This window comes from Dunckerocampus dactyliophorus, chromosome 12 (assembly GCF_027744805.1).
Source record: "Dunckerocampus dactyliophorus isolate RoL2022-P2 chromosome 12, RoL_Ddac_1.1, whole genome shotgun sequence".
NCBI classification, from domain to species: domain Eukaryota; kingdom Metazoa; phylum Chordata; class Actinopteri; order Syngnathiformes; family Syngnathidae; genus Dunckerocampus; species Dunckerocampus dactyliophorus.
The window spans coordinates 27,029,191-27,055,831 of NC_072830.1; the positions used below are offsets into that span (position 1 = coordinate 27,029,191).

At 43.2% G+C, this 26,641-nt stretch overlaps 1 protein-coding gene across 2 annotated transcripts; it reads left to right on the forward strand.

Annotated features, from left to right (window-relative positions):
* The first annotated feature begins 670 nt into the window (after positions 1-670).
* On the forward strand, positions 671-25,946 carry slc6a4a (solute carrier family 6 member 4a). Of its 2 annotated transcripts, none has more exons than XM_054794996.1 (15): positions 671-732; positions 1,023-1,260; positions 9,051-9,849; positions 11,784-11,918; positions 12,304-12,526; positions 14,577-14,715; positions 15,382-15,516; positions 16,203-16,306; positions 16,386-16,513; positions 16,699-16,811; positions 18,764-18,895; positions 19,571-19,670; positions 19,816-19,916; positions 22,566-22,733; positions 24,601-25,946. In XM_054794996.1, exons 3-15 carry the CDS (start codon positions 9,390-9,392, stop codon positions 24,673-24,675), a joined length of 2,013 nt encoding a protein of 670 aa, XP_054650971.1. In that variant the 5' UTR covers positions 671-732; positions 1,023-1,260; positions 9,051-9,389; the 3' UTR covers positions 24,676-25,946. The 2 variants fall into 2 exon arrangements, with proteins under 2 accessions (XP_054650971.1, XP_054650972.1); XM_054794997.1 differs by lacking the exons at positions 671-732; positions 1,023-1,260 and adding an exon at positions 7,888-8,139 and having other exon boundaries at positions 9,051-9,177; positions 9,297-9,849.
* Positions 25,947-26,641: the final 695 nt, after the last annotated feature.

Consider the following 26,641-nt stretch of genomic DNA (forward strand, 5'->3'; position numbering starts at 1 on the left):
GAGCGCTGAGCAAGAATACCAAGGCACTAACAGAAGAAATCGAAGCGTTGAAAGATGAAAATGCTGCTTTTCTGTACTCCTCCTCCTGTCCATTCCTGGTACATCATCATACAGGGCTACCGGCCTGAAGTCATTCAGGTGACATCTTTCTTGTCGATTTGCGTACCGATACTTTAGATGGTTTTAGGCCCCTCGTGTGGCTCTTTGTGAGAACATGTTTCTTATTTGTGGTAGCTTGGTTTTTGCTTGAACATCACAGTAGAGTGATTAATTCATGTCCAGCTATGGTCTAAAGTATGAACATCAGGACAGGTTGCTGGAGAGGTACCAGTTCTCTTGAGCAAAGCAGTGTGGCCTTTTATGGGCATCCCATCCTCCGTGCACATCCTGTTTGTGCTTGTGTGCATTTGTGTGTACTGTATGTAACATCTTCAGTATAAAAGAATACAATTCTGAATTCCAGCACATAAAAACCTGTCCACTCTGCTCCAAATCTCCTCGAATCTTGTGATGGTTTCTTTTTCCAACTGCTAATGGAGTGTTAGAAATAACCTGCCCTGTCTCATTCTATCGTTCCATTTCCTCTCCTGTTTTGTGTGTGTGTGTGCGCATGCCTGTGTGTGGATTTGTGTGTGTTGCAATGAGGATTAACCCCAGTGCTTCAGCTGATGCTGATTGGAATGACGTTCAACACTTGCAAAAGGCTGGATTCTAACGGTAAAAGAGCGACTGGTAAGAGGACACATTTTTGCTTGATGTCAGCGTGAGTGTGTATCGAGGCAGGCCTTTTTTGTGTCCATACACACACACACACACACAAGGCTTCGTAGACTGATTGTGCCACTGTGCCTGGCATGGTGCCTTTTGGCCCAGTAGGCTGCAGGTGTCAGTAAATGGGTTAGTTAGACAACCTGTTACTTGTAATGACTTGTAATCTCTGACTCATCAACGCACAGTTGACAATGTTCCACCTTGATAATGTACTTGTACAACTTGACCTCTACATCCACTCTTTCCTGTAGGTACTTCTTGTGAACATGCAGCAGTGAGTGTTGGATTAGGATCCTGCTCCCAAGCTCGGAGAGCATGTGGAAGAAGGCGTGTGCGTGCTGGAGCATGTGTGTTTGCATCTTAAGCCAAGTACAGCACAATATGGGCCGCCGTTCGCCCACACTTGTGTGATTGGGTTTGGACTTGTGTTGATAAGGCGACGTCCTGGACATGAGACATGAGCTCCACATCCTGATCAACATGCTCAAGGTGAGAACACCCTGACAACCTTCATCAGTGCAGATCATGTTGTATTGATCACTTTCAAGTGCTATTTAAAGATATAGTTATCATTTCAACACGTCATGTTTTCCTTTAGAAGACTCCTGAAGGAGTCATTTTAAATTTGCATGTTTCCTCCGAGCTCTTCTTTTCATATTGTGTGGAACGGCATCACAGATCTCCTCCCACTGTTCCCCCGGGCTTCCAAAATGTTGGCAGAACGCCCATCCTCTAAACAATGAAAACCAGCATTTTTACTTTTTATTACACTTTTTACTCCGGAACCGCATGTGGACCTTTCACCCTCCTGCTGTGGCTTCAGCTGATTTATGCTTCTCTGGTCTCTACACCGTCTCTTGTGATGCCGTCGTGAGCCTTTCGAAGTTGAGCGTGTGCCATACTCGGGTCAGTGGTTTCTGGTGGGTCAGCTCAGTAGGAAACCATGATGCTGGTCAGCTATTTAGCATGTTAGCTTCCTTTGTCGCTAATGAACAATGGCGGCGGAAGCAACGTGGAGCGTGGAACTGGAACTAATTGATGTGCTACAACACGTTTATTGCAAATGTTGATCCAAAATCGGTGGAGAAATGGCAAGAAGTCATAAGAAACATGACGTACGATTTAGTGGTCAAATAGGTTGTGTGGCTCCAAGTGGGTTTAAATCTGGTGGAAAGGTTGATGTGGAAGGTTGCCACTGCCCTAAGGCAACCCTTACTGATATTAGAAAGCGCCTGCAGAGGGCAGGAGTGACGGTATCACTATCCATTGTTCATACAAGACGGGAGTTTGCCAAACAGTACAGATGAGCATCAAAAATTCATCACCCCATAAAACATTTGTATCACATTTGTTTTCCTAAAATCCGAGCTGGTAATAGCGGAATATAGAAATATATATTCGTCACGTAGTACATTGAAAGCTGCCCAATGGTATTCTTACTCACGATGCTAGTTTTAAAGGTAATGGTGATCAATGAAGCAGTCAAACAACTGAGCAGCAGCTAAAAGGGATGAACATGTTTAAAATGACACTGAAAATGTGATTTTTAAAAAACGATGCATTTTGTCTTACATTTTATCTGTCCAAAAAAATAGTTTTCCCAAAAACTGGACTTCTATTCAGGTCATCACTGTACAATAATTAGAGTGGTGGCAATGACAAGTGTGGACCTGACTCAGACTCACTTCACAATTTTGATGACTTTAGACTCGCCTTGACAATACCATCAAAGACCTGCAACTCGACCTGGACATCAGTGACTCGGACTTTAGTCTGATGACTTAAATACTTGAGATTTTCAGTGAATGTTGGACTACAGTATAATGTGTCCCAAATGAAAGTATTCAACGAATGTGATCGTCATGTATTTTTCAGCAAGACACTTTCAAGATGCAGAAATATTCCTCCTTGGTATTTGTTTGTTGCACAGTTGTAAGTGAAATGTCTGATTTTGTGGTCTTCTTTGTATCTTTCATTTTCATTTATGCATCATTTGTCAAAATGCCTTATAAATTCCTCTGAAATGCACGTTGGACACGTAGTGATGTTAATTCATGAGGGCTGTCAAAAATAGCGCGCTAACGGCGGTATTTCATTATTTACCTTACTTTTTTTTTGCGTAATTAATGCATGCGCACCAGAGGAAGCACGCCTTTCTGCTTTGACGGCAGATGGAATCACAGTGGAGCGTCCCCACACGGTCACACGGAGTCTGATGCGCTTTTATCGCTTCATTCTGATCAACACATCAACAGCAGTACGATTCCAACACCATGTACTGCATGTATGTCCAACTCACACACGTGTCTAGTCCGTTCATCCTGGCAACGACACTTCCTCATTCTCATTACAAGAACGTGAGATGCATTCGGGGACACTCCGAACATCACAAAAACGTCTTTCTAATGTGTGTGTGTGTGTGTGTGTGTGTGTGTGTGTGTGCGAACAAACAAGAAGATAAATAAAAACATGAAGTGGATATTCTTATCACTCACTTTGTAACTCTTAATTCGCTACATTTAAGTATGCTGGAAAATACACTGAAAACAAGTACATTTTCCTTAAATTACGTGATGTCTTTGAACGCAGCCCCTCATTGCTCATAAAAACTATTCAAATGTTCTGCTGCTATTAAACAGCAGACACCTAGATTTTTAGACTTGTGTGCTATCTTTTAGCTTTATTGGCATATTAATTTCATTTGGAGCTGTTAATACCCCAGCACACACGCACACGCACACATATACATATCATTTATCTTTCTGTTAATTATATACAGTAAAAACAGGCGTATTTCAGACGTAGTTGCTAATGGTGATTAATCATGATTAATTAATTTTAACAAAAACGGTGATTAATCTGATTACCATTTTTAATCATTTGACAGCCCTAGTATCAATCATTCAAAAGATGACACGAGATTAAAACAAAAAGGAAAAAAAATATATAGATAAAATATTGACGAAATAAATACAAGAATGACAAAAATAAAATGACTTAAATAGAAATGTGAAAAAATAAAACTGAAAATACAATTTAAAATGACAAATAAAAGTGGGTGACGACCACTGGGAAATGTGAGTCCCAGGTTGAGAACCCCTGCTTTAGACTATAAGTTTAAAATCCCCAACAAATAACACCTGAAATATGCTACCTATTTCATTTTCTAATCAAGAAAAATAGAAGTGGATGCAGATATGTGTTTATGCTCGCAGACCACAGCCATCAAAATGCCATTCTTGCCTATGTATCGATGACTTGGCGTGTCTGTGTGCGGTTACGGACACACTGAAGCAGAAGGCTGCGCTGCGGGAGTCTCGGTAAAATCATTAGCTTAAATAGCATGAACACAAACCTGCAGGCCACCACCTTTGGCGTCACGTCAACACCAACTCCAAAGTGTAGCGACAAGGGGGACTGTGACGTCTTCACAAAAGTAACATATTTGGTGTTTGAAGCCTCAAAGCCGTTTTGGGTTTGATCCTTCCTGGGAGCCATTTTGGAAACATTCATTTTCCGTGGCTGAAACAATAAAAAGAGACTTTTGTGGATGTGAGAAAACATTTCCCCTGATAATAACCGCAAATCCAGAAAAGTGCCAGGTCCATTTTACCGCTCGACCTGTGTTCCCACCCTCAGCGATGATCATGAGCTTTGGGTCGTGACCGAAAGAACGAGATCGCGGGTACAAGCGGCTGAAGGGGTAGCGGCGTAGGGTGGCTGGACTCAACCTAAGAGATAGGGTGAGGAGCTCAGTCATCTGGGAGGGGCCGCTGCTCCTTTACGTCGAGAGGAGCCAGTTGAGGTGGCTCGGGCATCTACTGTAGTCCGGATGCCTTCCGAGCGCCTTCCTGGTGAGGTTTTCGGGGGCATGCCCAGCCGGGAGAAGGCCTCAGGGCAGACCGAGGACACACTGGAGGGATTTTGTCTCACAGCTGGCCTGGGAACGCCACGGATACTTCAATATTTTCCTTTTATTGCACTCCTGCCCTGCCCCTTTATAAGCCTACACGGAGATTACATGTAAAAAGAGAAGGAAAGTTGGCCGATAGATTGGAGAGTTTAAAACTGCTCGAAGTCCAACACTATTCAGGAAAACCCCTGAGAGTTGCCAAAGTGTGATAAGCGTATTGTTTGTAATACATTGCATGTCGGTGGGTGTTGTTTTTTGTTTGCATGCGCTCCAAAATTTGGCCTGGAGCCCAGAGCTTTGTGATCGCTTTCAGAGAAAAGGATCCCGTTATCAGGCTCCTTTTGGGGAAATGGGAGGCTGGCGGTCATGAGTTGATGTACTGCTCACTGCAGGGCTCGTTTAGCCTCTAATCTAAAACATAACTCCAACATGTGGTGCACATAACTATGTTGTGTGATTGAGAACATGTGCCGGGGCTCGCTTTTCTTTCATTTTCGTGACTTAGGTATTTTCTCAGAGTGCATTGTAATGTTCTACAATAGTTTAAACCTTGAAGTATTATCAAGCCGAATGACAAGCAGCTTAACGCTATGAATAGAGAAAGACATTGCGGCGTACAGACAAAATCCCCTTGCACTTCCTCGTTCATCGTTCAGGGACCGCTTAGAATTTTGACCTTGAACTCCCATGTTTCTTATCTTGTCGTCACAGGAGCATTTTTATTGGGCGGGCTCCAGATGCTCCTTTAACCAACCTCAAAGAAAAAAGCCACAAAAAGTCAAACAACAATTTCGGGACAAAATGCGATAAATCAACTTTTTTTTAATGTACACTGCTCAAAAAAATTAGAGGAACACTTCGAAAACACATCGGATCTAAACTGGGGGAAAAATGATGTTGAATATGTTTCCTGATAATAAGTGGGTGATGTATTAGTAACAAAATGATGCCACATCATTTGATAGAAATGAAAATGATCACCCTATAGAGGGGGGAAATCAAAGACTCCCCAAAAATGAAAGTGAAAAAATGATGTAGCAGACTGGTCCATTTTGCTAAAATGTCATTGTAGCAACTCAAAATGATTCTCAGTAGTTTGTGTGGCCCCCAAGTGCTTGTATGCATGCCTGACAACGTCGGGGCATGCTCCTAATGAGACTACGGATGGTGTCCTGGGGGGTCATTTTCATTTCTATCAAATGATGTGGCATCATTTTGTTACTAATACATCACCCACTTATTATCAGGAAACATATTGATGATCATTTTTCCCCCAGTTTAGATCTGATGTGTTTTTGAAGTGTTCCTCTAATTTTTTGAGCAGTACATTTTAAAATAGGGAGTTACATTTCAATACCCTGTGGATCAGGGGTGTCCAACCTCGCCACTTTGCGGTTTGAATTTCCCGGCGTCTCTCTATCCCGGTTTTTCAGAAATATATGAATGAATAAATCATGCTGTTTTGCAGTTGAATACGGCCTACAGTGTTAGTCACAACGTACGCATTTTTAAGCACGTTACGTATTTTTTCTCTAAATTAAACGTGCTAGCATAAAAATGTCTAAATGAAATAAAACACAAATATCAGGCATTCAGAAGACGCACAGACATTGATGTAGTATTCTACACTAGTCACTAGGTGTCAGTAATGTTACTGGCATTTTCCATCAGACACACAGGCTCGAGACTTGGCCGCAGGTTTGAATGATCTCGCAACAGACGCAATAATCCCTGATAAAAACACGGCTACGGTTGGGGCTGTCACCCACGTCCGCGCCATAAAACCGTAACTAATCGGACTAAAATTTGCTAATAAGAGGCCGTAGTCAACTAGAACTAGGCTCAATCATGCCTCCCCCATAGAGTCTATGGTGTAGATCAGGGGTGGCCAAACTTTTTCGAGCGAGGGCCACATACTGAAAAATGAAAGGATGCAAAGACCACTTGGATATTTTGTAAACCAACACATATTGATATGCTAAGAGACTACAGTATACAGTATGTAGCTAAAAAAAACTGCATTTCACCGTTGTAATGTAGGTGAAATGCTACGAAAAATGACATTTCTTCCACAATACAAGTTTATTCTTGTGAAACTTTTGTTCTTCATTCGATTATGACTTTTTAAAAAATATTTTGTCTTAATTCCGTAAAATTACAGCTGTTTTTTTCCATTTCTAGTGTTTGTTTTTTTTCCAACTATTTCATTTCGGCTTTCGGCTGTAATTCACAATTTATTTCAATAATATTTTTTATCTTTTAAAACAATGTATTTTTCTTTATTTCAACATTGTTACAAAGATGATCATTTTCCTCACTTTACAAGTTTATTCTCATAAAATTGCAACTTTTTTCTCATTAGAAAACCGTTTTTTTTCAGTTAATATTTTTGACTTTACTCTGGTAAAGTTTTTGCTGTTGGTTTGTGAAAATAACTTTCCAAATATTTCAACTTTCTTCTTGTATATTTCCTACTCTTCATTTTTTGACTTTATTCCCATGTTATAAAATTTCCCCCCAACCTAAGTTTCCAAAAATCACAACTTTATTCTTTGTTTTTACTAAAATGACATTTTTTCCTCATACTATTACTTCATTCCTGGAGAATTATGGCTTTTTTTCCCGACTAGATTACAACTCTTCTCTTAATATTCTGACTTTTGATTGATTTTCCCATTTTTGCTGCTGTTGTTGTTTTTCATTAAGTTTCCTTGTTAAATGCCATTTTTAGACTGCGCTGCGGGCCGATAAAATCACAGCCGTGAGCCGCAAATGGCCCCCGGGCTGCACTTTGGACACCTCTGGTGTAGACTAACGAAATAAAAAGTCACATCATGGCTACGTCCGTTAAAGGTTGTTCTAACAATCGGCTCTACTCTGTATCAAATATAAATGACTTACTCCCGCTGCTGCTTTGACTGGAAGTACAATTTCTTACCTGAATGCAAATGGCAGTACGTTATTTTATGGAATGCGTGCACAGGAAAAATTACCCCAAAAGGAAAAGAGCAGAATTCCTCAAATGTTGGCAACAAGGTCAAAGTTGAACACTGCCGGCTACTCCAGGCAGGTGTTGTGTGCACGATGTCAAGACAATGCAAAAGGGATGCAGAATCAGTTGCCACTGCGCGTTTCATGAACATATTCTGGTCAGAACAAACAACTTGTGTGAGCTTGCGCCACCTTTATCACGGATCCGTCACCCGTGCGCGTACTTCCTCGGCCGCGTGTGACTGTGCGTCTCCCAGCGTGTGTGTCAATGTGTGTGCCGGGGAGTCGCTCAGGGAGAGGAAGAGAGAGAGGGAGAAATGAGAGCGGTTCCAGACCTCAATGGGCAAACGTGCTGTCCTGATGTTCTGGTAGTCTACGCCGTTTGTTTCCTTGGCAAGTTTTTTTGCACCACTGCAGGATTCTCTTTCAGTTTGATGTAATTGACACCTTCTCCCACTCAACAGGTAATGCGTGTGTTTGAATATGTGGAGAGTACTTTTTACGTTATTTTCTTCAAAAGCGTGACTGAGTTAAAGTCAGGTAAGAGATGCCCGCATGTTTTCTCCTGCTTTTCTTCAGCATACATTATGCTGAAACATCAGTCACACATTCAGCTGAAGCTGGCCTGGACGTGTTTTCCTTGACCGTTCAAACTTTTTTTTTTTTTTTTGCCTCTGCTCGTTTTTTGGAACTTTTGAAGGAGTTTGTTTGCACACGGAGGTCAGACTGTGTGTGTTTGACAACTGTATCGATAACTGGGAGCTCGTTGCTGCTGAAAACATTCCATTTCACATTTACAGTACATTGTGTTGTCCTCTAAACGTTAGCAGAAAAGCAGTGGGCGACAGCAGCTGTAACGTTTTAGGGCGAACTTTATGTCATTGTTGAGATGTCCATAACAGGAATGACCTCTGGGTGACCATTCATAGAGTCACACGTTACAGTGGAGTGACTACTAGTCCTACTAATGATAACTTGAAATAACTGAGTTTAGTTTCTGGTGAATTCCCGTAAGTATAATTTCTAAACAATAAACACAACTATAGTATTGATCATTCAGGTGATGGAAGTGTGACATTTCACCTCTTCTCTGCACCTGGGGTCCATTCTCATACTGAACCCGATTTTCCTTGCTTGCAGTCTTAGCAGTAATAATCCGAGGGGTTTCGTGATGATTTCAGCTCATAAAGTTGATCAGAATGTCAGAGGCGCTCGTTCCTTTCAAAAACAGATGAATTAAGCGTAAACATGCGCACGGAAAAGTCAGTCAATGTGTCGCAGCGCCCGACGGGTGTTTTGCTCTCTGATCTTCCTTTTTATCCATTCTGCTTTGTTTGGGTTTGTGTCAACTGTCTGTTTCCTCTGTTGTTTGCAGAGAGTCTTCATTGACAAACAGTTCATGGAGAAGATCCAAAGGTCCCTCGTGAACAAACTCATCCCAGTCTCCCTTCAAACTCATCCCAGTCTCCCTTCTTTGAACTTCATTCTCCACATCCTTGCCTGTCAGTCGAACAAGGGCAAAGACACATTTTATTAGATTTTTTTTTAAAACCTTATTTTCTGTCCCGCATTATCCTCTCTCATCACCCCGTATTTGTTCCCCTCATGGGCGCAATAACAGACGGCAGGATCATCTTGCTTTCATCAGCCCTGAGAACCTCTTCCGAGCCCTAACCGCCTCACCAAAGCACCAACACCAGTACCAGCGCACCCGATGGAGACAAAAGACATGATGATGACGAGCGTGTTGACAAAGGACAAATGGGAGACCGAGGCCGAGAGAGGCATAGGGGGCAAGGACGTGAAAACAGAAGAGGAAAGGACGCAGGAGGAAAACTGTCGACTGATGCTGGCTGACGGTCTTGCTGAGAGAGGACCCAAGAGTGTGAGCTCGGCTTCTGGTCCACAGGTGTCCAACGGCTTCACCACGTCCAGCACTCAGAGCTCAAAGGAGGGAGCTTCCTCCGCAGGTGCGGCCTCCGGGCCTGCAGGCGGCACCGGGTCGTCTGCGCCAGTGGGAGGCCTCAGGACTCTCGTGGTCCAGCAAACCAGCCTCGACCGTCCCAGAGAGACCTGGAGCAAGAAGATGGACTTCTTACTCTCTGTGATTGGCTACGCGGTGGACCTGGGCAATGTCTGGCGTTTCCCCTACATCTGCTACCAAAATGGAGGAGGTGAGGAGGTGGATGGGTGGGAAAGGAAGGTCGCAAGCCAATGATGCTCTCATTTTTTCCTTTTTTACTTTACGCTTAAGATTAAAATAAGATGACATGGATTACATAACACTGTCTTCATGGTGGTCCCCCTTGTGATGCAGGACTGCGGCAATGAATGTTATTGCTTAAGACCCAAATCAATCAAAACATTGTTTTTTTTCCCCCAGGATCCAAACTTATCAACGTACAAATCGATTTATAGCGGAACCACGGTTTTTGTCATTGGTTTCTTCCACAAAAGCCAAAACCCAAATCTATTTGAAGCATAAGAGATGATGTAAGTCCAATGAATCCATTCCAGGCACTCAAAAATATGAACACAAAACACATTTGACAAAGAATCGTTATCGTTTTTCATGCAGAAAATGAAAGGAATTACATCTAAAAGACGAATGAAATTGGCAAATGAACATTTAACATCACTTTTACTTTTATTGAACGCTTGTTGGTGAACACGGTGATGAGTTGAGGGAGGAGGGGCGGGAACTTAAGAGCCACGCGGACGCTGTTTCATTCTAGTCCGTTACAAACTTACCTGTAAAGGTAAGAGCGGTTCGAGCTGTGTACTTGCTCCCTTGAACTTTATTGTAACCTTCATCAGCAGGCACAGTCATCATTAAACGCACGCTGGCCCGGCTCACTTCCTGTAATGTGCCTCCTTTAAACCGTTCCTTCTGGAACCTGTGTTAAAAGGTTCCTACCGTTACGGTGAACATTACAATCCTACTTTAACAGACGCTAATGTCGTACTTTGGTTTCTGCCTTGAATTCGTTAGTGTTTCTCACCTTCTTTTTCAAAGTGCTAGCAACCTTTTTTGTATTTTATTTTTTTTTAAATCATACGCTTAGAAATACGTAGTGCTCTCGAACGTCCCATTAGCGCACAGCACACTGTGCTTGTAACAAATAAACCTATAATGCAGACTAGTTTGTCAGGTGCACCCTTTGCTGTGCAATAACCAGGACATGCTTTTAGCAGTCATTTTTGTTTAAAACCTAATCATAGGAAAAACGAGGTCCCGCTGTATGTATTTTTCTACACAATGTAAATTGTAAAGGTCAGCAATGGTTTTGTGTGCTCCACAGTCCTCACCTCACAACAAACACGACCCTTTCCACTTTTATTGAATCTGCAATAATAAGGTCTTTGCAATTTCCTGTCTTGTGTGTGCGTGTGTGTGTGTGTGTGTGTGTGTGTGTGTGTGTGTGTGAAGCAGAGATGGGCTCAGGGAGACACTCGATAGGGACAACGCTATTAATTGTGTGTTTTTTTTATTTATTAGAACGGCTTCAGTCGTCTGCTTGCTTAATAACCTGTTTCTCAGGCAGCCGCTCAATCAACTCTTATCTTTGTCAAAAAAAGGTCAAACAAATACACACACATGTACGTGAAGTCATCCGATTATCCGATAGGATGAAAGAAAAGGCTGATGTTATCACCCGCTGCATGTTTGTGTCTTTTTTTTTTATTTCTACTTGCGCTACATTTTGAAGTAATATCAATGTCATTCTAATACTGCATAATTCCTATATGTCACCACATTAATGATGCAGGCATTTGTACCGTTTCAATACGATCCAAGAGAGAGGCAGGCGGACGATACTCTTAAAACTTCTTCAAGGTTGGCAGGCCTGTTGTTGTATTATTCCTGCTTGAGTCATGCTGGTGCCAACAAATCAATACTGTGGTTTCTGCACGAATACATGAATATTACAGATTCTCAATAGCATGAAAAATGTGAAAAAATAGTGAGGAACACCTCAGTGTTATTCAACTAGGATCCTAACATTTTTAGCAACATTTTTGGTGTAGTTTATGTATGAGCTCATTAAGTGTTGGGTGAGTGTGTGCCGTTGATTCCTCGTCATATTTCTTAACTGGGTCTCTTCAGGTGCCTTTCTGCTGCCCTACCTGTTGATGGCGGTGTTTGGAGGTGTGCCTCTCTTCTACATGGAGCTGGCGCTCGGTCAGTTCCACCGCAATGGCTGCATTTCCATCTGGAAACACATCTGCCCCATCTTCAAAGGTAGGAGAGGATGGAGAAGTGAGTTAAGCAGGCAACCTTGAACTGAGAAAGCTGAGAGGTGCGGTGCAAGAAAGAAAGTAAAAGACGGGCCGTGTCAAGCCCACGGCTACTTCATTTAACTCCTTCTTGAACATTTAAGGAGATTTTCTCAGTCTCTGTTATGGAAATCATCACATTTCCATGCCAAATGCCAGGTGTTTGGAAATGTGATCGTATGTAAATTGTTGTGGCTGGAAAATGTCAGCCACTTGAGCATCAGTTTGAAAACCTCACTGATATCTGTGCAGGATGAGTGACACGCAAAATGACCTTTAGAAGTTATTGCATGCATGCATAGGCTTCAAGTGTTTGTTTTTTCTAACAGTGCTTCGGTTTCCTCAACCAGGTATAGGCTTTGCCATCTGCATCATAGCCCTCTACATAGCCTTCTATTACAACACCATCATGGCCTGGGCCTTGTACTACCTGTTGTCGTCATTCCAGCCCACCCTTCCCTGGACCACCTGCACCAACAGCTGGAACACGGCCAACTGCAACCGTTATATGTCCACCGACCACAACGTTTCGTGGTCCAACTCCTCCACCTCCCCCGCCGAGGAGTTCTATACGTAAGTGCATGTAAGTGGGATGTGGAAAGTGTATCGGGGAGACTTTACTGGAAGAAGATGATGAGTAAGCGTAAACTGATCATTCTTCAGATACTATTTAGCTGTTTGGGACGGGTCAGCTTCCAGTATGTTGCAGTGTAGGAGTCTCAATCAAAAGTATTCATTTTTTGTTTGGGAAGACAGGTTTTCTTGTTGTATTGTTGTATTAGATCTCATAAAGCTGTTTAGGTGTTAAGGAAATGTGAGCTCCAGCTCTTAAAGAGCCAACTCTTTCAGCGTCCAACTGCCTCCTCAGATGTTTTTGTTGGTTAGAATGAGTTATTGTAAAATTCTCAGGGCATTGACTCAATCGTAAACGGGACTGCTCATGTTGTCTTAGCAAGACGTTTTGCCGCCATTTCAGCAGACTGCATCAGTTCAGGCTCAATGACTTAGGTGGGAGAAACACTAGTCTGACTAGGTAGGACCACTCTAGTCTAAGGAGTTGGTGGAGGATCCAAAGTATTTATCCTCTAAAGGTAGACCATGTCCAGACAAGAACACTTTTGGTCTTTTGTGGTGTTAAATGACAGTCGCAAAAGGGGGAGTTATATCCCGACGTACGCGCTCCTACGTGCTGGCTACGTGCGAAAATGGGGAAAATCACAAGAGACACGCACAGATTATTTTCTGCGAGCACGCAGGAAAACCTTGCACGCTGCCAGGTCACAAGGGCAAGGCAGAGGAGGAGTGCGTGCGTTGCAGGTTTAAAAGTACATTATGTACAGAGCCCGGCCACGGCAGCTGCTCCTCCCACGGCGGGCGACTCCTCCAGCTGTGCACTCTGGTTCTCCCGACCTCCGTGGACGCACGGCGGCTGCTCACATAGCGTATCCAACATTAATGCACCTTACCCGGCCACGGTGGGCGGCCAGTACGCCCATCTTGCAATCGAAGTGAGTGGGCTTCAAGAGCCTCGTACGATGCCCACGAACGGTACGTCCCCAGTGAGTGAAACGTACGACAGCCTTACATGAAGCACAGCTAGCATGCACGAGTCGCACGGGGCACTCATGCTGAACGAAGGGCGAGCGAGAAGCATGTGGGTGTCACGAATCGCCTGCTCCATAAGTACGACACACTTGCAACCCCTCTGATACCCTACTCCCTCTACATGCTTGCCACGGCCAACACATTTCCCAAAAATTGTGGAGCCCGTGCATGTGGTAACACGTACGTCGGGATGTAAGTCCCGCTTAAGGTGCAATGAAGTGGTGTCTCTGCCAGCCAACGACAGTCATTTGGATGGTATCGCATTAGCATTAGCATTCCTTTCAGATTTAACGATGGTCATGGACACGCCTGAAACCTGTTTATTTGTTAGCGGATAAACGATAAACGAAAAAAGACGGTTCACTTCAAAGAGACGGGTCAAAGAGTCGTTTCGATCGTGACTGACACGGCCTTCTTGACACACACACATTCACATAGCACAATCAGAGTTGCGCAACATGTACATATGAAAAATACTGGAAGACACACAATAGATGCATGGTTCTTACTCACACAAGCTTAACTCTCGCTTCTACACAAACTTAACTTTCACTTTCTAGAGGGACGCGGCCACTTCTATACAGACTAAGCCTACTTTCATTCTGGGCTCTTCAGCGCAGTCACCAAATACGCTGCTGTTATTTTTAAATACAATTTCAAAACATTTCAAACTGTGTAATAATTGACTATTTTTCCCAAAGCAATTCAGTCCAAAGAACCAGGAAGTAAGGCTAAATTGAAGCAATAGCCTTTTCTGTTACTAGGGAGGGTAAATGAGGTGCTGACAACACCGTGTAGAGGCAGGAACAGGAAGTCCGACACCAAAAAAAAAGCTTAATTCTCCACATTCATTTGATAATTGACGTATGAAATAAGATCTAGTGGCTCGCTGCTCAGAGTTGCTACTGATGTTCTTGTTCCATAACAACACTTGATTCATTTTCACCTTTTAACCTATTTCACCTTTTTGCATCTACCTCCGACCCGGTACCCGGTCCACCCTGGCACCTCCTTCCAGTCGACACGTGTTGCAGGTCCACCGCTCTTCAGGTCTGCACCAGTTAGGTTCTGTCAGCTGGCAGCTGGCCCTCTGCCTGCTCTTCATCTTCACCATCGTCTACTTCAGCATCTGGAAGGGAGTCAAGACTTCTGGAAAGGTAACTAACGAGGCGCCTATACGGCTAATAGGTGCGGGGTGCCACTGAGGGTGGATGGATGGACGCTTGCATTGATGGACACTGGCAGGAGAATGGCCATACACCGATTACATATCACACTCATTATCGTTCATCATCTTGGCTGCACAAGTTGGTTAGAGAAGACTGTTATGTGCTTCACCAATTAAGAAACCAGAAACCAGACCTGACAGACTGTTTCTAGCAGCTTCACCTGATTATGTGCCGCCATAATGTAAATTGAAAATAAAGATAGAGGCGGTGACGCCACTTTCATTCCAGCGTTACAGTGGTGTGAAGAAGTGTTCGCCCCCTTCCTGATTTCTTATGTTTTGCATGTTAGTCACACTTAAATGTTTCAGATCATCAAACAAATGTAAACATTAGTCAATGACAACACAACTGAACACAAAATGCAGGTTTGAAATGAAACTTTTTATTATTAAGGGAGGAAAAAAATCCAAACCTACATGGCCCTGTGTGGAAAAGTGATTGTTTGATGTCCGAAACATTTAAGTGTGACAAACATGCAAAAAAAATAATAAATCAGGAAGCGAGCAAACACATTTTTACACCACTGTACTGTATCTCACACACAAATACTGGAACAATGTCCAGCAGACATTTCATTGAAGTATCATCATTTAGGTGGTGTGGGTGACCGCCACGTTTCCTTATCTGGTCCTCCTGGTGCTGCTCGTCCGTGGGGCCACTCTCCCAGGGGCGTGGAGGGGAGTGGTCTTTTATCTGAAACCTGATTGGGAGAAACTGCTCAGCACTACCGTAAGTCTTATGTGGAGAAGTGAGTTTTTTCCATTTATTTCTTGGTGTACAACTTCCTGGTTACATTCCAAAGATCATATTTCCATAAAAGATTTTGAGAGAGTCCATCCACGGATTATTTTACAAACTATCTTTGAGCGAGTGGCAGCATACAGCCTGAGTGGTCACCCATGAATTCAGATGCATCAGCAATTTCGAGTCTCCAACGAACCCAACATGCTTTCTTTGGACCGTGAGAGCAAGCCCACGCAAGCACGAGCCGAGATTGGAACCTAGAACCACCTGGCTGGAAGGCACATGTGCTAGCCACAGGCTCCATCGCACTGCCCAACTAAATTTCTAAATGCCCGAGCTGTCAACTCGAAGTGCAGCGCGACTCTTAAGGTGTCAGGGAGTGAGGTTTACCAGCGCAGTTCCGCACAGCTGCAAAAGCTGGCATCTGTCACACTCAGTCCCCTAAACCTCACTCTCATCCAGATCAGGGCACCAAAGTAATGTCTGGTGCGCACCTGCGCACGCCCAGCTACCAAACCATGGTCCGCCAAATGAGAGCGCTTGGCATGGAGCTAAAAGTCGTAGCTGTCAACCAGATGTCCAGGGCGACTCTTAAGGCGTCAGCTGGCATCCATTGCACATGGATGCCAATGCTTTGACCCCCTGTCATTGTCAACGTTGTCGTGTTCAAGGTGTGGATTGACGCGGCCGCTCAGATCTTCTTCTCGCTGGGTCCGGGCTTTGGGGTGCTCCTTGCCTTTGCCAGCTACAACCCATTTCACAACAACTGCTACAAGTGAGTTCAACACGAGACTCCTGCAGGTTAGATTGACAAAATTCATCGTCACGCAAGCCTCGGTTCTTCTCCCTTTCAGAGACGCACTGGTCACCAGCTCGGTCAACTGCCTCACCAGCTTCCTCTCCGGCTTTGTGATTTTTACTGTGCTGGGCTACATGGCCGAGATGAGGCAGCAGGATGTGGACGCAGTTGCCAAAGATGCTGGTAAGAAACTAGACTGGCAATCTCGATCCAATCTCATAGCGGTGGAGAAAAATCCCTGACCTGAATTCTTTGCTAAATTGATTTCATGTAAGCTGAGAACATTCATTGAGCAAGAGCCCAAATGCACACTGTACTTAGATGGCTTTTTTTCCCCTTCTAACCCTTTTTTTTTTTTTTCTCTGCAGGACCCAGTCTGCTTTTCATCATTTACGCAGAAGCCATCGCTAACATGCCTGCTGCAACCTTCTTTGCCATCATCTTCTTCCTCATGATCATTATGTTGGGCCTGGATAGCACGGTGAGTAACCTCACAAGTCAATGTTCTGTTTCATAAATGTCCAACTCAGGTCTCACCCCCTTGAAACCACAACATATATTTCACTTCAGCATTTCAGCACTTGGACTTGTTGCATTTTGGTTATTGGCAAACAATGCGACAGTGCCCTAATATCACTGTCTCCATAAGCCTGTGTTTATCTGTGCTCAAGCAGCCAGCTTTAGAGACCTGTAAGGCTCTTATCACATTTTGGTAATCAGTGTAGCATCAGCATCAGGGATGCTTTGCTCCTCCTTTTCACATCTGAGGATATTACTGTGCAACGTGTTGCTGCGCGTACTCGCCAAGAACTCACCTTGCGTCAACTGTGTCTTTTGTCCGATTGTTTTGAAGGCGTCCTCTGTGGCTTTTACAGTTACTGCCCAAAACATGGACACAAAATTCAACTTTAATGAAGAGAATGTCACGTTTTTCTCCCAGAAAATGTGTTGCACAGACTGCTCTGGTGTCACGCAACACTTTGTGGACTGATATACTAAATCTTGGGCTTTCAAAGTGTGGCAGAGCATCCACACAGAAAACATGCCGCCAGGTCCTCCCTATGCGCCCCAAAAAAGGTTTTCCGCTCCGTCCATCCAATGCTCTCTTCACCGTATCACCATAAGAAGTGAATGTCTATTAGGATAATTTAGCTTAGCATGTTTGTAAAAGGTTTTTCTTTATTATTGTCGAGCTGCTGTGCCTTCTCTGAATTCTTCTGACGTGAAGTCCAACTTAAAGCCTTTCAAACTCACGGATCGGAGCGCTTCGGGACAATATGTAGGATATAATTCAGTTTAATACTGTATTTGTATGCAAAAGAAATGTCATTCAAATCTACAAAATATGTTAATTTGTTTGCACCGGAATTACTGTGTACCTGCAATTTGAAGTGTTGTGTAATGAATCCAGCATGCTGCTGCACTGCGAGTGCAAGGCCGACATGAAAATGGTGATACTTGATTGTCTTCCGTGGACTTTTGGATGGTCAGAACAATGTAAATGGCTACGCTGTTGACTTTTACAACAAATGTCGCAGCCTAAGTTATGATATTTCTCGTAGTACGGTTGTACTTGCCAAGGCCCGTAGGTCGATCACAGCGTTGGTCTTGACAATGGGAACCAACGGCACTATTTCCCGGGATGAAATCTGCTCTAACTTCTTTAATACTTGGGGTGGAGAAGTGAATGAGGCATCAAATTAAACCTCAAGTCATGTTTTATCAGATAGAATTCATCACAGACTTGACTCTACAAATCCAATGACTCCACATACTAAGCACTATCTTGCTCGGGGCTTGCATGCTAAAAATCAGCATGTTAGCATTTTTGGCATTTTTATAGGTATAAACATACAGAGATACTTAGCACTATATTGCTAGGTGCTACCATGACAACAGTTATCATTTTAGCAATGTTGTAGGTGTAAACGTACACACGTACTTAGCGCTACTTCGAAGGCTTTCAAAACACTGTCATAGCGATGCTGGCGTTTCCGGTGGCTGATGTCTCACACGATCGACGCCATGATTGTTTACAAGTGAGCTCATGGGGAGGCGTGCAGGATGTCACAGAAAAAGAGCGCTTGATTTGCTCACCTTAGCCCAGTGACACACAGTATGGGTAATCCGACCTCATTGGATTTTTTTTTAACCAAGCTTTTTTATGACGTCATAATGTCTCATTATCGGTCCAATAATGATTTCAGACCATTCCTGCATACGTTCTACATTCATACATTCTACAGTTCAGCACATTTCTACAGCATTTCAGTGTTTTCCAAGGTTTTCCAAGCAGGATGTCACCTACAGTACACGCTAGCACTGAGGGAATATTTGGTTGACGATGTTGAATTTTCCACCACAACGAAAGAACGATAACGACTGATTAGCAACATGCTGAATATTTAAGTTGTGTCTCGTTCTGTTCTGCAGTTTGCCGGCTTGGAGGGGGTGATCACCGCCATGCTTGATGAGTTCCCCAATGTCCTGGTTAAAAGAAGAGAGTGGTTTGTCTTCGGCCTGGTGTGCGTCTGCTATCTGGGGGCGCTTTCCACTCTCACATATGTAAGTCAATGACTTTTATTATGAAAATAATATGATCTTTAAGACAGCAATACTAAATACGACTCACCACAACCTTTATCATTTGAACGGTGGTCTCGTCGTGTTCTGCCGTTGTTGTGCCGGCGCTGAGAGGCAAGGATTCACAATATTGCACAATATCTGCTATTCCGACAAAAATCAAAATGTGCCGCTAAATCAGGAGGCGTCAGCTGCTCCTTCGAGTATCTCATCGCAAATGATTTTTACTTCAAACATTTGAGACGTTTTCTGTAAGGAGAAGAAAATATGATGGACAAAAAAAGCAATGATGTTTCATACTGCTGTCATTTCATCTCCGTTCTGCTTACAGCCTGTCGGGAGCATATTTGCATGCTGTCATATGACGAACGAACAACCAATGTAGTTTCCTATTACACAAGAATGTGTCCTTGTGTGTTTAAACAATGGTGCCTTATTTAGCTAATTTAATGAGCTGCACTTTGCGATTGCATGGAATGAGATTACAGCACTAATTCCTTTATCTGAAGCCCTCAATTCAAGTAAGGCAGTAATTAACACCTTCACTCAACACATGCAACAGGTTATTGCATCACCATCATCATCTGCGTGGACAAAAGTGATTTGGCAGGCTTTTTTTTTTTGTCTGACGTTCTTGATATTTCTTTCTCGCATCAGGGTGGAGCTTTCGTGGTGAAGCTGTTTGAAGAGTACGCCACAGGTCCCGCAGTCATCACGGTGGTGCTGCTGGAAGTCATTGCCGTTTCCTGGTTCTACGGTCAGTTTGGACCGTGTTGTGTTGACAGCAAAGGCAGCACTGCAGAAAAACAATGTGTTATGGTCAAGAAAGTTTTTGCTTTTAAAGCGCACAGCTTGGGGATTGAGGTAGTGAGATGGTACATGTGCCTGTGTGTGTATTCCAGGAACCAACCGTTTCTGCAACGACGTCCAGGTCATGCTTGGTTTCTACCCGGGATGGTTCTGGAGGATCTGCTGGGTCGCCATCTGCCCCAGCTTTCTGCTGGTGAGACTCCTGTACAGTACACATACACTCACATAGACGCCGGTTATTTACTTCTTTCCCTGGTGTCACCTATCCTTGCATTTCCCCTCCTCCTTGCCTCACCCCCATTCTGGTATTCATAATATCGAGGTGCCCGGGATGTCACTGCGTAACCAGACTTATGTCCCAATATAGCAACAAATACCAGAACACGCACATACAATATCTCACAAAGCACTACGCCAGGGGTGTCCAAAGCGCTGCCCGCGGGGCTGCTTGTCATTTTAAGAGAATAACAGTGTAATATTAGGAATAAAAATAAGGTCATTTCAGTTTAAATATTACAGAATTTTTTTTTTTTTAAGTTGTAATATTATGAGAAACAAACAAAACAAAATAAAGTTGTCATTTTTATTTGAGGTTGGGGAAGAAGTTTTAATATTATGGTAATAAAAGTTAAAATACTACTAATAAAGCAGCGGCGATCGTTCATTGGCTACAAGGGAGGTTGAACTTCCCCTTTAAATTTTTTTTTTAAATAATCGGTCAAATATGCATTGTTAAACTTACATGTATAGACTTAAAACTGCATTAAAAGTGCGCTAGAATGCGCTTCATTTTGTGAGGATGCTCTTTGTGATCTCTCTTCCCTCGGCAGCAGCACGGACGCTGTGGCTGAGCTCCAGTGAAGCTCTAGCTTCAGCGCGCGGAAGCTCACAGCAAGAAAGTAAGGCCCTGATCAGATAAACGGCACAAAGCGGCACTTTCTTGGGAGGCCGAGCTTCACTGGGGGGTTTATAGAGCAGGGTGGCCCTTGATTTTGACTGACAGCAGCCGGAGGAGTGAGCTGCTTTTTTTTTTTCTCCCCTTTCCCCACAGACAGAGCAGACGTGAAGTTTCTTTTCCGGAGTGAATTGTTTCACAGCCACATGACCGCAGCGTTGAATTTTCTTGGTTCGTCGGTTCACTAAATCATATCATCGTTGTGGGAGGAGTAGCTCGCTAGCTAGCCCCGCCACGATGGCGGCCGACAGCGTTGATAAAATCCTATTAAATGCATGTCGGACCCCAATGAGCTTCCTCTGCAGTCGCCACTGGAAAAAAGTCATAAGATTTATGAGAAGTGAATCTAGGAATTATATGAGAAGAAAGCTGAAATATTTCAAACATTTTTTTTAATAATAGCAAAAATGGGAAGAAATGAGCAAAGATCAAAGGTCATACTAATAATATGCTTTTTCACCAATATCACAAAGCTGAGATGCAGTTTTTCTTGAAATAATAATATAACTTCTTAGCATGTGTTTGACAAAATATCAAATTGGCCCTTGCATCCTTTCATTTTTAAGTATGTGGCTCTCGGTGGAAAACGTTTGGACACCCCTGCACTGCACCCATCACATTTCAGACACCATATTATTACATCCTTTAGAGTAGTCACTGTATAGCCTGGAAAGCAGCATAAATCTACTATCCGCTGAAAATAATTCAACACAGCCATTATTTGATATCCGAGCGAGAACACCAATTTGTGTCCAGAGTGTCAACATTTAGTGCAATCACCATTGTTATCTAGGACTGCCTTAATCCTCTTGGGCATGGAATTCACTAGAACCGCAAGGATTGTTGATGGTGACATGATGACATCACAGAGCTGGTTGATGCTAGACACCTTTCGCTTGAGAATGCCTCACAGGTGCTCAGTTGGCTTCAGGTGTGGACTTACCGTCTTGCAGGTGTGTTTGGGCTCCTTTGGATGTTGGAAAACTGCCATGCGAACCAGTTTCAGAAGGGAGGGGACCATGCTCTGCTTCAGAATGTTACATTAGTATAATTACAGAATGTCACCATACATGTTGGGATTCATGTTTCCCTCCAATGAACTGCAGATCCAAAGTGCTGGCAGCACTCATGCAGCCCTACCACCATGCTTCCATGGTTGACTGTAGCACTGTAGATCGTAGATAATAACTTCAGAATGTCACCGTACATGTTGGAATTCATGTTTGCCTGCACTGAACCACATATCCCCAGTGCTGGTAGCACTCATGCAGCCCCACCACCATGCTCAACTGTAGCGCTGTAGATAGTAATAATTTCAGAATGTGACCGTACATGTTGGAATTCAGCCACACCACCATGCTGGACTGTAACACTGTAGACCATAGATAGTAAAGAAATAGTACTCGTTTCAGAATGTTACCGTACATGTTGGAATTCCTGTTTCGCAGCAATGAACCACAAATCACCAGTGCTGGCAGCACTCATGCAGCCCCATCACCATGCATGCTTGACTGTAGCACCGTAGATCGTAAGGATATGATACTAACTTCAGAATGTCACCATACGTGTTGGAATTCCTTTTTCCCTTCAATGAACCACAGATCTCCAGTGCCGACAGCACTCATGCTTGACTGTCAAGACACAATTATCCCGGCACTCACTTGTGTTCCCGGCTACAATAATGGCTGCGTGTTGAATCATTTTCAGTGGATGGTAAATCTGTACTGCTACACACAATCTACACTGACGACTACAACGTAGATCCGAGTTTCATGTCTTTCTTTCAACACATGCGGTCATGAAAATAGTTTCAGAAATGTGAAGGATGCACTCGTGTGTGAGACGGTGTACATATGTACTGAACTTGTCTCTGTCCCTCATTTACAGTTCATCATCATCAGTTTTCTGGCCTTCCCTCCAGAGGTCAAGCTGTTTGACTACCAGTACCCACCTTGGACCACAGTGCTTGGCTACTGTATCGGGGTGTCCTCGTTAATCTGTGTCCCTGCTTACATGGTCTACCACCTAATCAATACCAAGGGCACACTCAAACAGGTACCCTTCTTCTTCGTGGTCTTCCTTCTTCTCCAGCAAGGGGCAGCTCGACTGTGAAACACATGACTGAACGAGTCAAATGAAGAAGCGGAGGCTAGAGGTTAGCGAGAAAAAGGCCGTGTTATGCAGGTTACACAGTTGTGTGAGTAGGCCATCACCTGACCACTCAGACTGGGAAGCCCTTTCGCTCACACACATTGAATAATCACTCACTGCTTCATATAAACACACACCTGTCACACCCTTCCTTTCATCATCAGACTCGTGTCTCGTTCTCGTGTTTGTGCAGTACTGACACTGTCGTGTCTCTAATATGTGGCCTCACACAGACGCCGAGATGTTTTCCACATGCAAGCTCTCTTTTTTCAACTCTCCTAACTGTCGCGAACATTCAGTCTCCTCCCAGTAACACCTGGTCTCCCAAAGTGGTTTTTGATCAAACCACTGTGGTAAAGAGTGCCATGTATTTGTTACACTTGAAGTAAAATAAACATTGCACTGCACACAACTTCCATCAGATGCAAGGGGTGTCCTGGCAGGTCCGCCGATTCTCTTTCAGCTCATCACTCAAATTACAAATTGAAGATCGAAGCTGACTAAAATACACCTGACACAATGTATGGTTTACTACAATTATATACAGTACATGTCCATTAATGATAGGCATAATGGAAAAGCCTTATTAGGAAATTGTGTCCCCACAACATTTTGTTAATGATTCATGAGGAGGGACTTGCTTACAGTTCCTTTACATTTGTATGGACCTTTTGATATTCACTTGTTAAAATCCTGACTTAATTCTACAAAAAACATAGCATTGCAATTTTACCATTTACAGTGGAACCTCCGTTAGCGTTAACTTGGAAAATTTACAGCAAAATTCGGCCTCAGTTTGCGTACATGTTCCGGTTAGTGTACAATCCGGCACGCGTCTAGTCGTCTTATTACTACACTGCGTGAGTCCAACTGTGCTCTTAATGTATTTTTTTTTATCACAAATGTCCTCAACATCCTTAGCTCGGACGTCAGCTAGGATGTCATCAGCGGTTGACTCTCAAAAATGTTTGGACAAATGTTTTTATAGTTTGAAAATGATAGTTTTACCGGCATAAAACAATTCCAAATGCATCTGAATGATGGATGAAAGGGATAAATGAACATTGAAGGTTACTTTTACCTTCACCGAAGTCGTGACTGTTCCCAAAGACAGGATGCGGCAGGCAGCGAGATCAACACCTTCCTCTTCAACACCACCTTCCTGTTTTCTTATTATTTATTTCTTGAATTCAGTGGTGTTTCTCACCTTCTTTAGCAATGTCACTTTCTTTGGCTCCATTTTGGGTTATTGGGGTAAGAAACGCTACTGAAATCAAGAAAAAGCTCATGGCAAAACAGGAAGGTGGTGCTGAAGAGGAAGAGGTTGATCTCGCTGCCGCATCACGTCTTTGGTAACAGCCATGGCAAGAATTTCGTCTTCAATTAAGGTAAAAGTAACCTTAAATGTTCATTTATCCCTTTCATTCATCATTTATATGTATTCATATATAAAATATTTATTTTATATATTTATTTATGTTTTGTGCTAACTTTTTTGGCTTTCTGGAACGAATTAATTGGATTTACGTGATTTCTTATGGGAAAAATGATTTGGTGATTTGGTATTTGATGTTATTTCAGTGTAGCCTTAAGATTAACATTCTTTTACATCGTTTCAGTCTCCAGAAGTCCAGTATTTTGCAAGTCGTGAGTGTTCGGGCTTAGAAAAATACTATCTAAGCGGCATAATCCTGAACTGACAAATAACGGATCATGTATTCATCAAGGCATGCTCATATTTTCTCTCCTCTTGTCTTTTTCTAATCTGCAGCGTCTGTCAAAGAGCATCACTCCAGAGCCCAGCAATGACCAACACAGAGGCTTCATAGTCACCAACGCAGTCTGACTTGAACCCCAACGCCATTCCAGCCACTTCGAGTGCCCTCTTCCGGTTCCCCTGTAGAACAAGGAGGCTACCTTTCACCGCTTTGGCCTCTTTTTCATACGTTTCTTGCACATGATGTCTTTGTAACCCTTCGACATGCGGCTGGACGTAATGTAGGTGAAGACAGGCTCCATCGACCTTACCTAGCTTTGTTAAGTTCAGGTTCGTGAACGGCGTCCATTTCTTTCTTCAGGTAACATAACGCTATTTCGATGCAATCGTGTAAGACTCGTGTTCATGCACATAAGCTATGTTGTGATCGTTTCATTACGCGGGCCCGTAGTCCTTCCCTTTCATGCTGATTTTAACAACATACCAATAAGTTATGCATTGTACATGTAGCAAAATGCAGATATTATCTTTCTTATATTTACTGCGGAAGCCAAATATGACATTTGTTCTGTTTCAAGCGCTCATGTTCCATTCACGTTGGACTGTAAGGACAGATTTGCAATGGGTTCTCTACACTGTGAAGCAGTGTCTGCTTATAACGTCTTTGTACTGCACAAATGCGTGCGTGCGTGCGTGTGTGCGTGCGTGTGTGTGTGTGTGTGTGAGACAGAAGGACAGTCGTAACGGCCGTGTGTTTATCTTGTCATGCGTCGGCATCCTGTCACCTTGACCTCGTCATACTTGCGTTATTTTATGACAAGACTTGTTTGCTTGCTAGTGTTCACCCTGCAGAGTCGTCAGTCATAGAAACCAAATATGAAGCTGACGCTTAGGTCGACTCTCTCCTTACCACCAAAATTGTGCGTGTTTGTGCGTGAGAGAGAAAGCGAGTCTTAAGACTTCAAATATGGCAAGTACTGTACCGCCACGTGTGTATTTCCTCGTCTGTGTGGTACCGGTGTAATCTATCCTGTGAATACCTGTTTCCTCCTCTTATGGATGTGTGAATGTGTGTGTTCTGTTGGTGCTGGTTTGCCTTTCAGTGTGCGCTGAGACACGTGCGAATCGATGGGTATGCAGGGGCGGTCGGCCTCAGTGCGCATGCCGTGATATCTACGTATGTGTCTACTGTACTTGAGGTGCGTGCGTGGGATTGGGAGAGTGTGCATGTCTAGAAAATGTGGTCTCTCGTTGTCGTCAACTGCCAATCTATTTAATGAAGGACGTAAACTCCCTCTAGTAGCTCCGCAGCTTATAGAAAGTCTATGTATGTCCACAAGACTATCCCTGTATAGAATAAAGACATAGAAATATATGGCAAATAATAGATAATAAAGATATATGGCAAAAAACAACATTGGTCTAGGGTGATTCTTTATTAGGTCCCACTTTACGATAAGGTACACAAAATGGCAGCAGTTAATGAGGAACCAACCTACCAAACCCTAAACACTACTCATGAGTTCTTCATGAGTTCCTCATTTCTTCACGGTTGGCAAGTCTCTTAGTGTCTTTACTCATGCTTGAGCAATGACGGTGCCAGCATCTCATACAGTGGTTTGTACAAACAAAATGAAATAAATAAATACTACTAAATCTACTAAAAATACTACAACATATAAACATCGATACGAAAAATTACTACAGATGTTTAGTAGCATTTCAATTCACAGGTTCCTGGTTCACAAAGGATCACAAACGAGGTGCACTGTTGCCTTTAATAACATTTAATAGAACTAGAAAAACACTCGAAGAGCGCAGACCTCCGTCTAGCGCCATACATGCTAATGTTAGCATGCTAATAACTAGCATGGTAGTGCTAAGTGTTTATACAATCGTTTACCTATGAAAACGGCTAAAATGCTACTATGCTAATGTTAGCATGCTAGCAATGTTAACATACTAAGATTAGCATGTTAACACCTAGCATTATAGTACTAAGTGTTCATATACAGTATGTGTCTACCTATGAAAACGGCTAGAAATGCTACTATGCTAATGTTAGCATGGTAACACCGAGCATAATAGTGGTGTT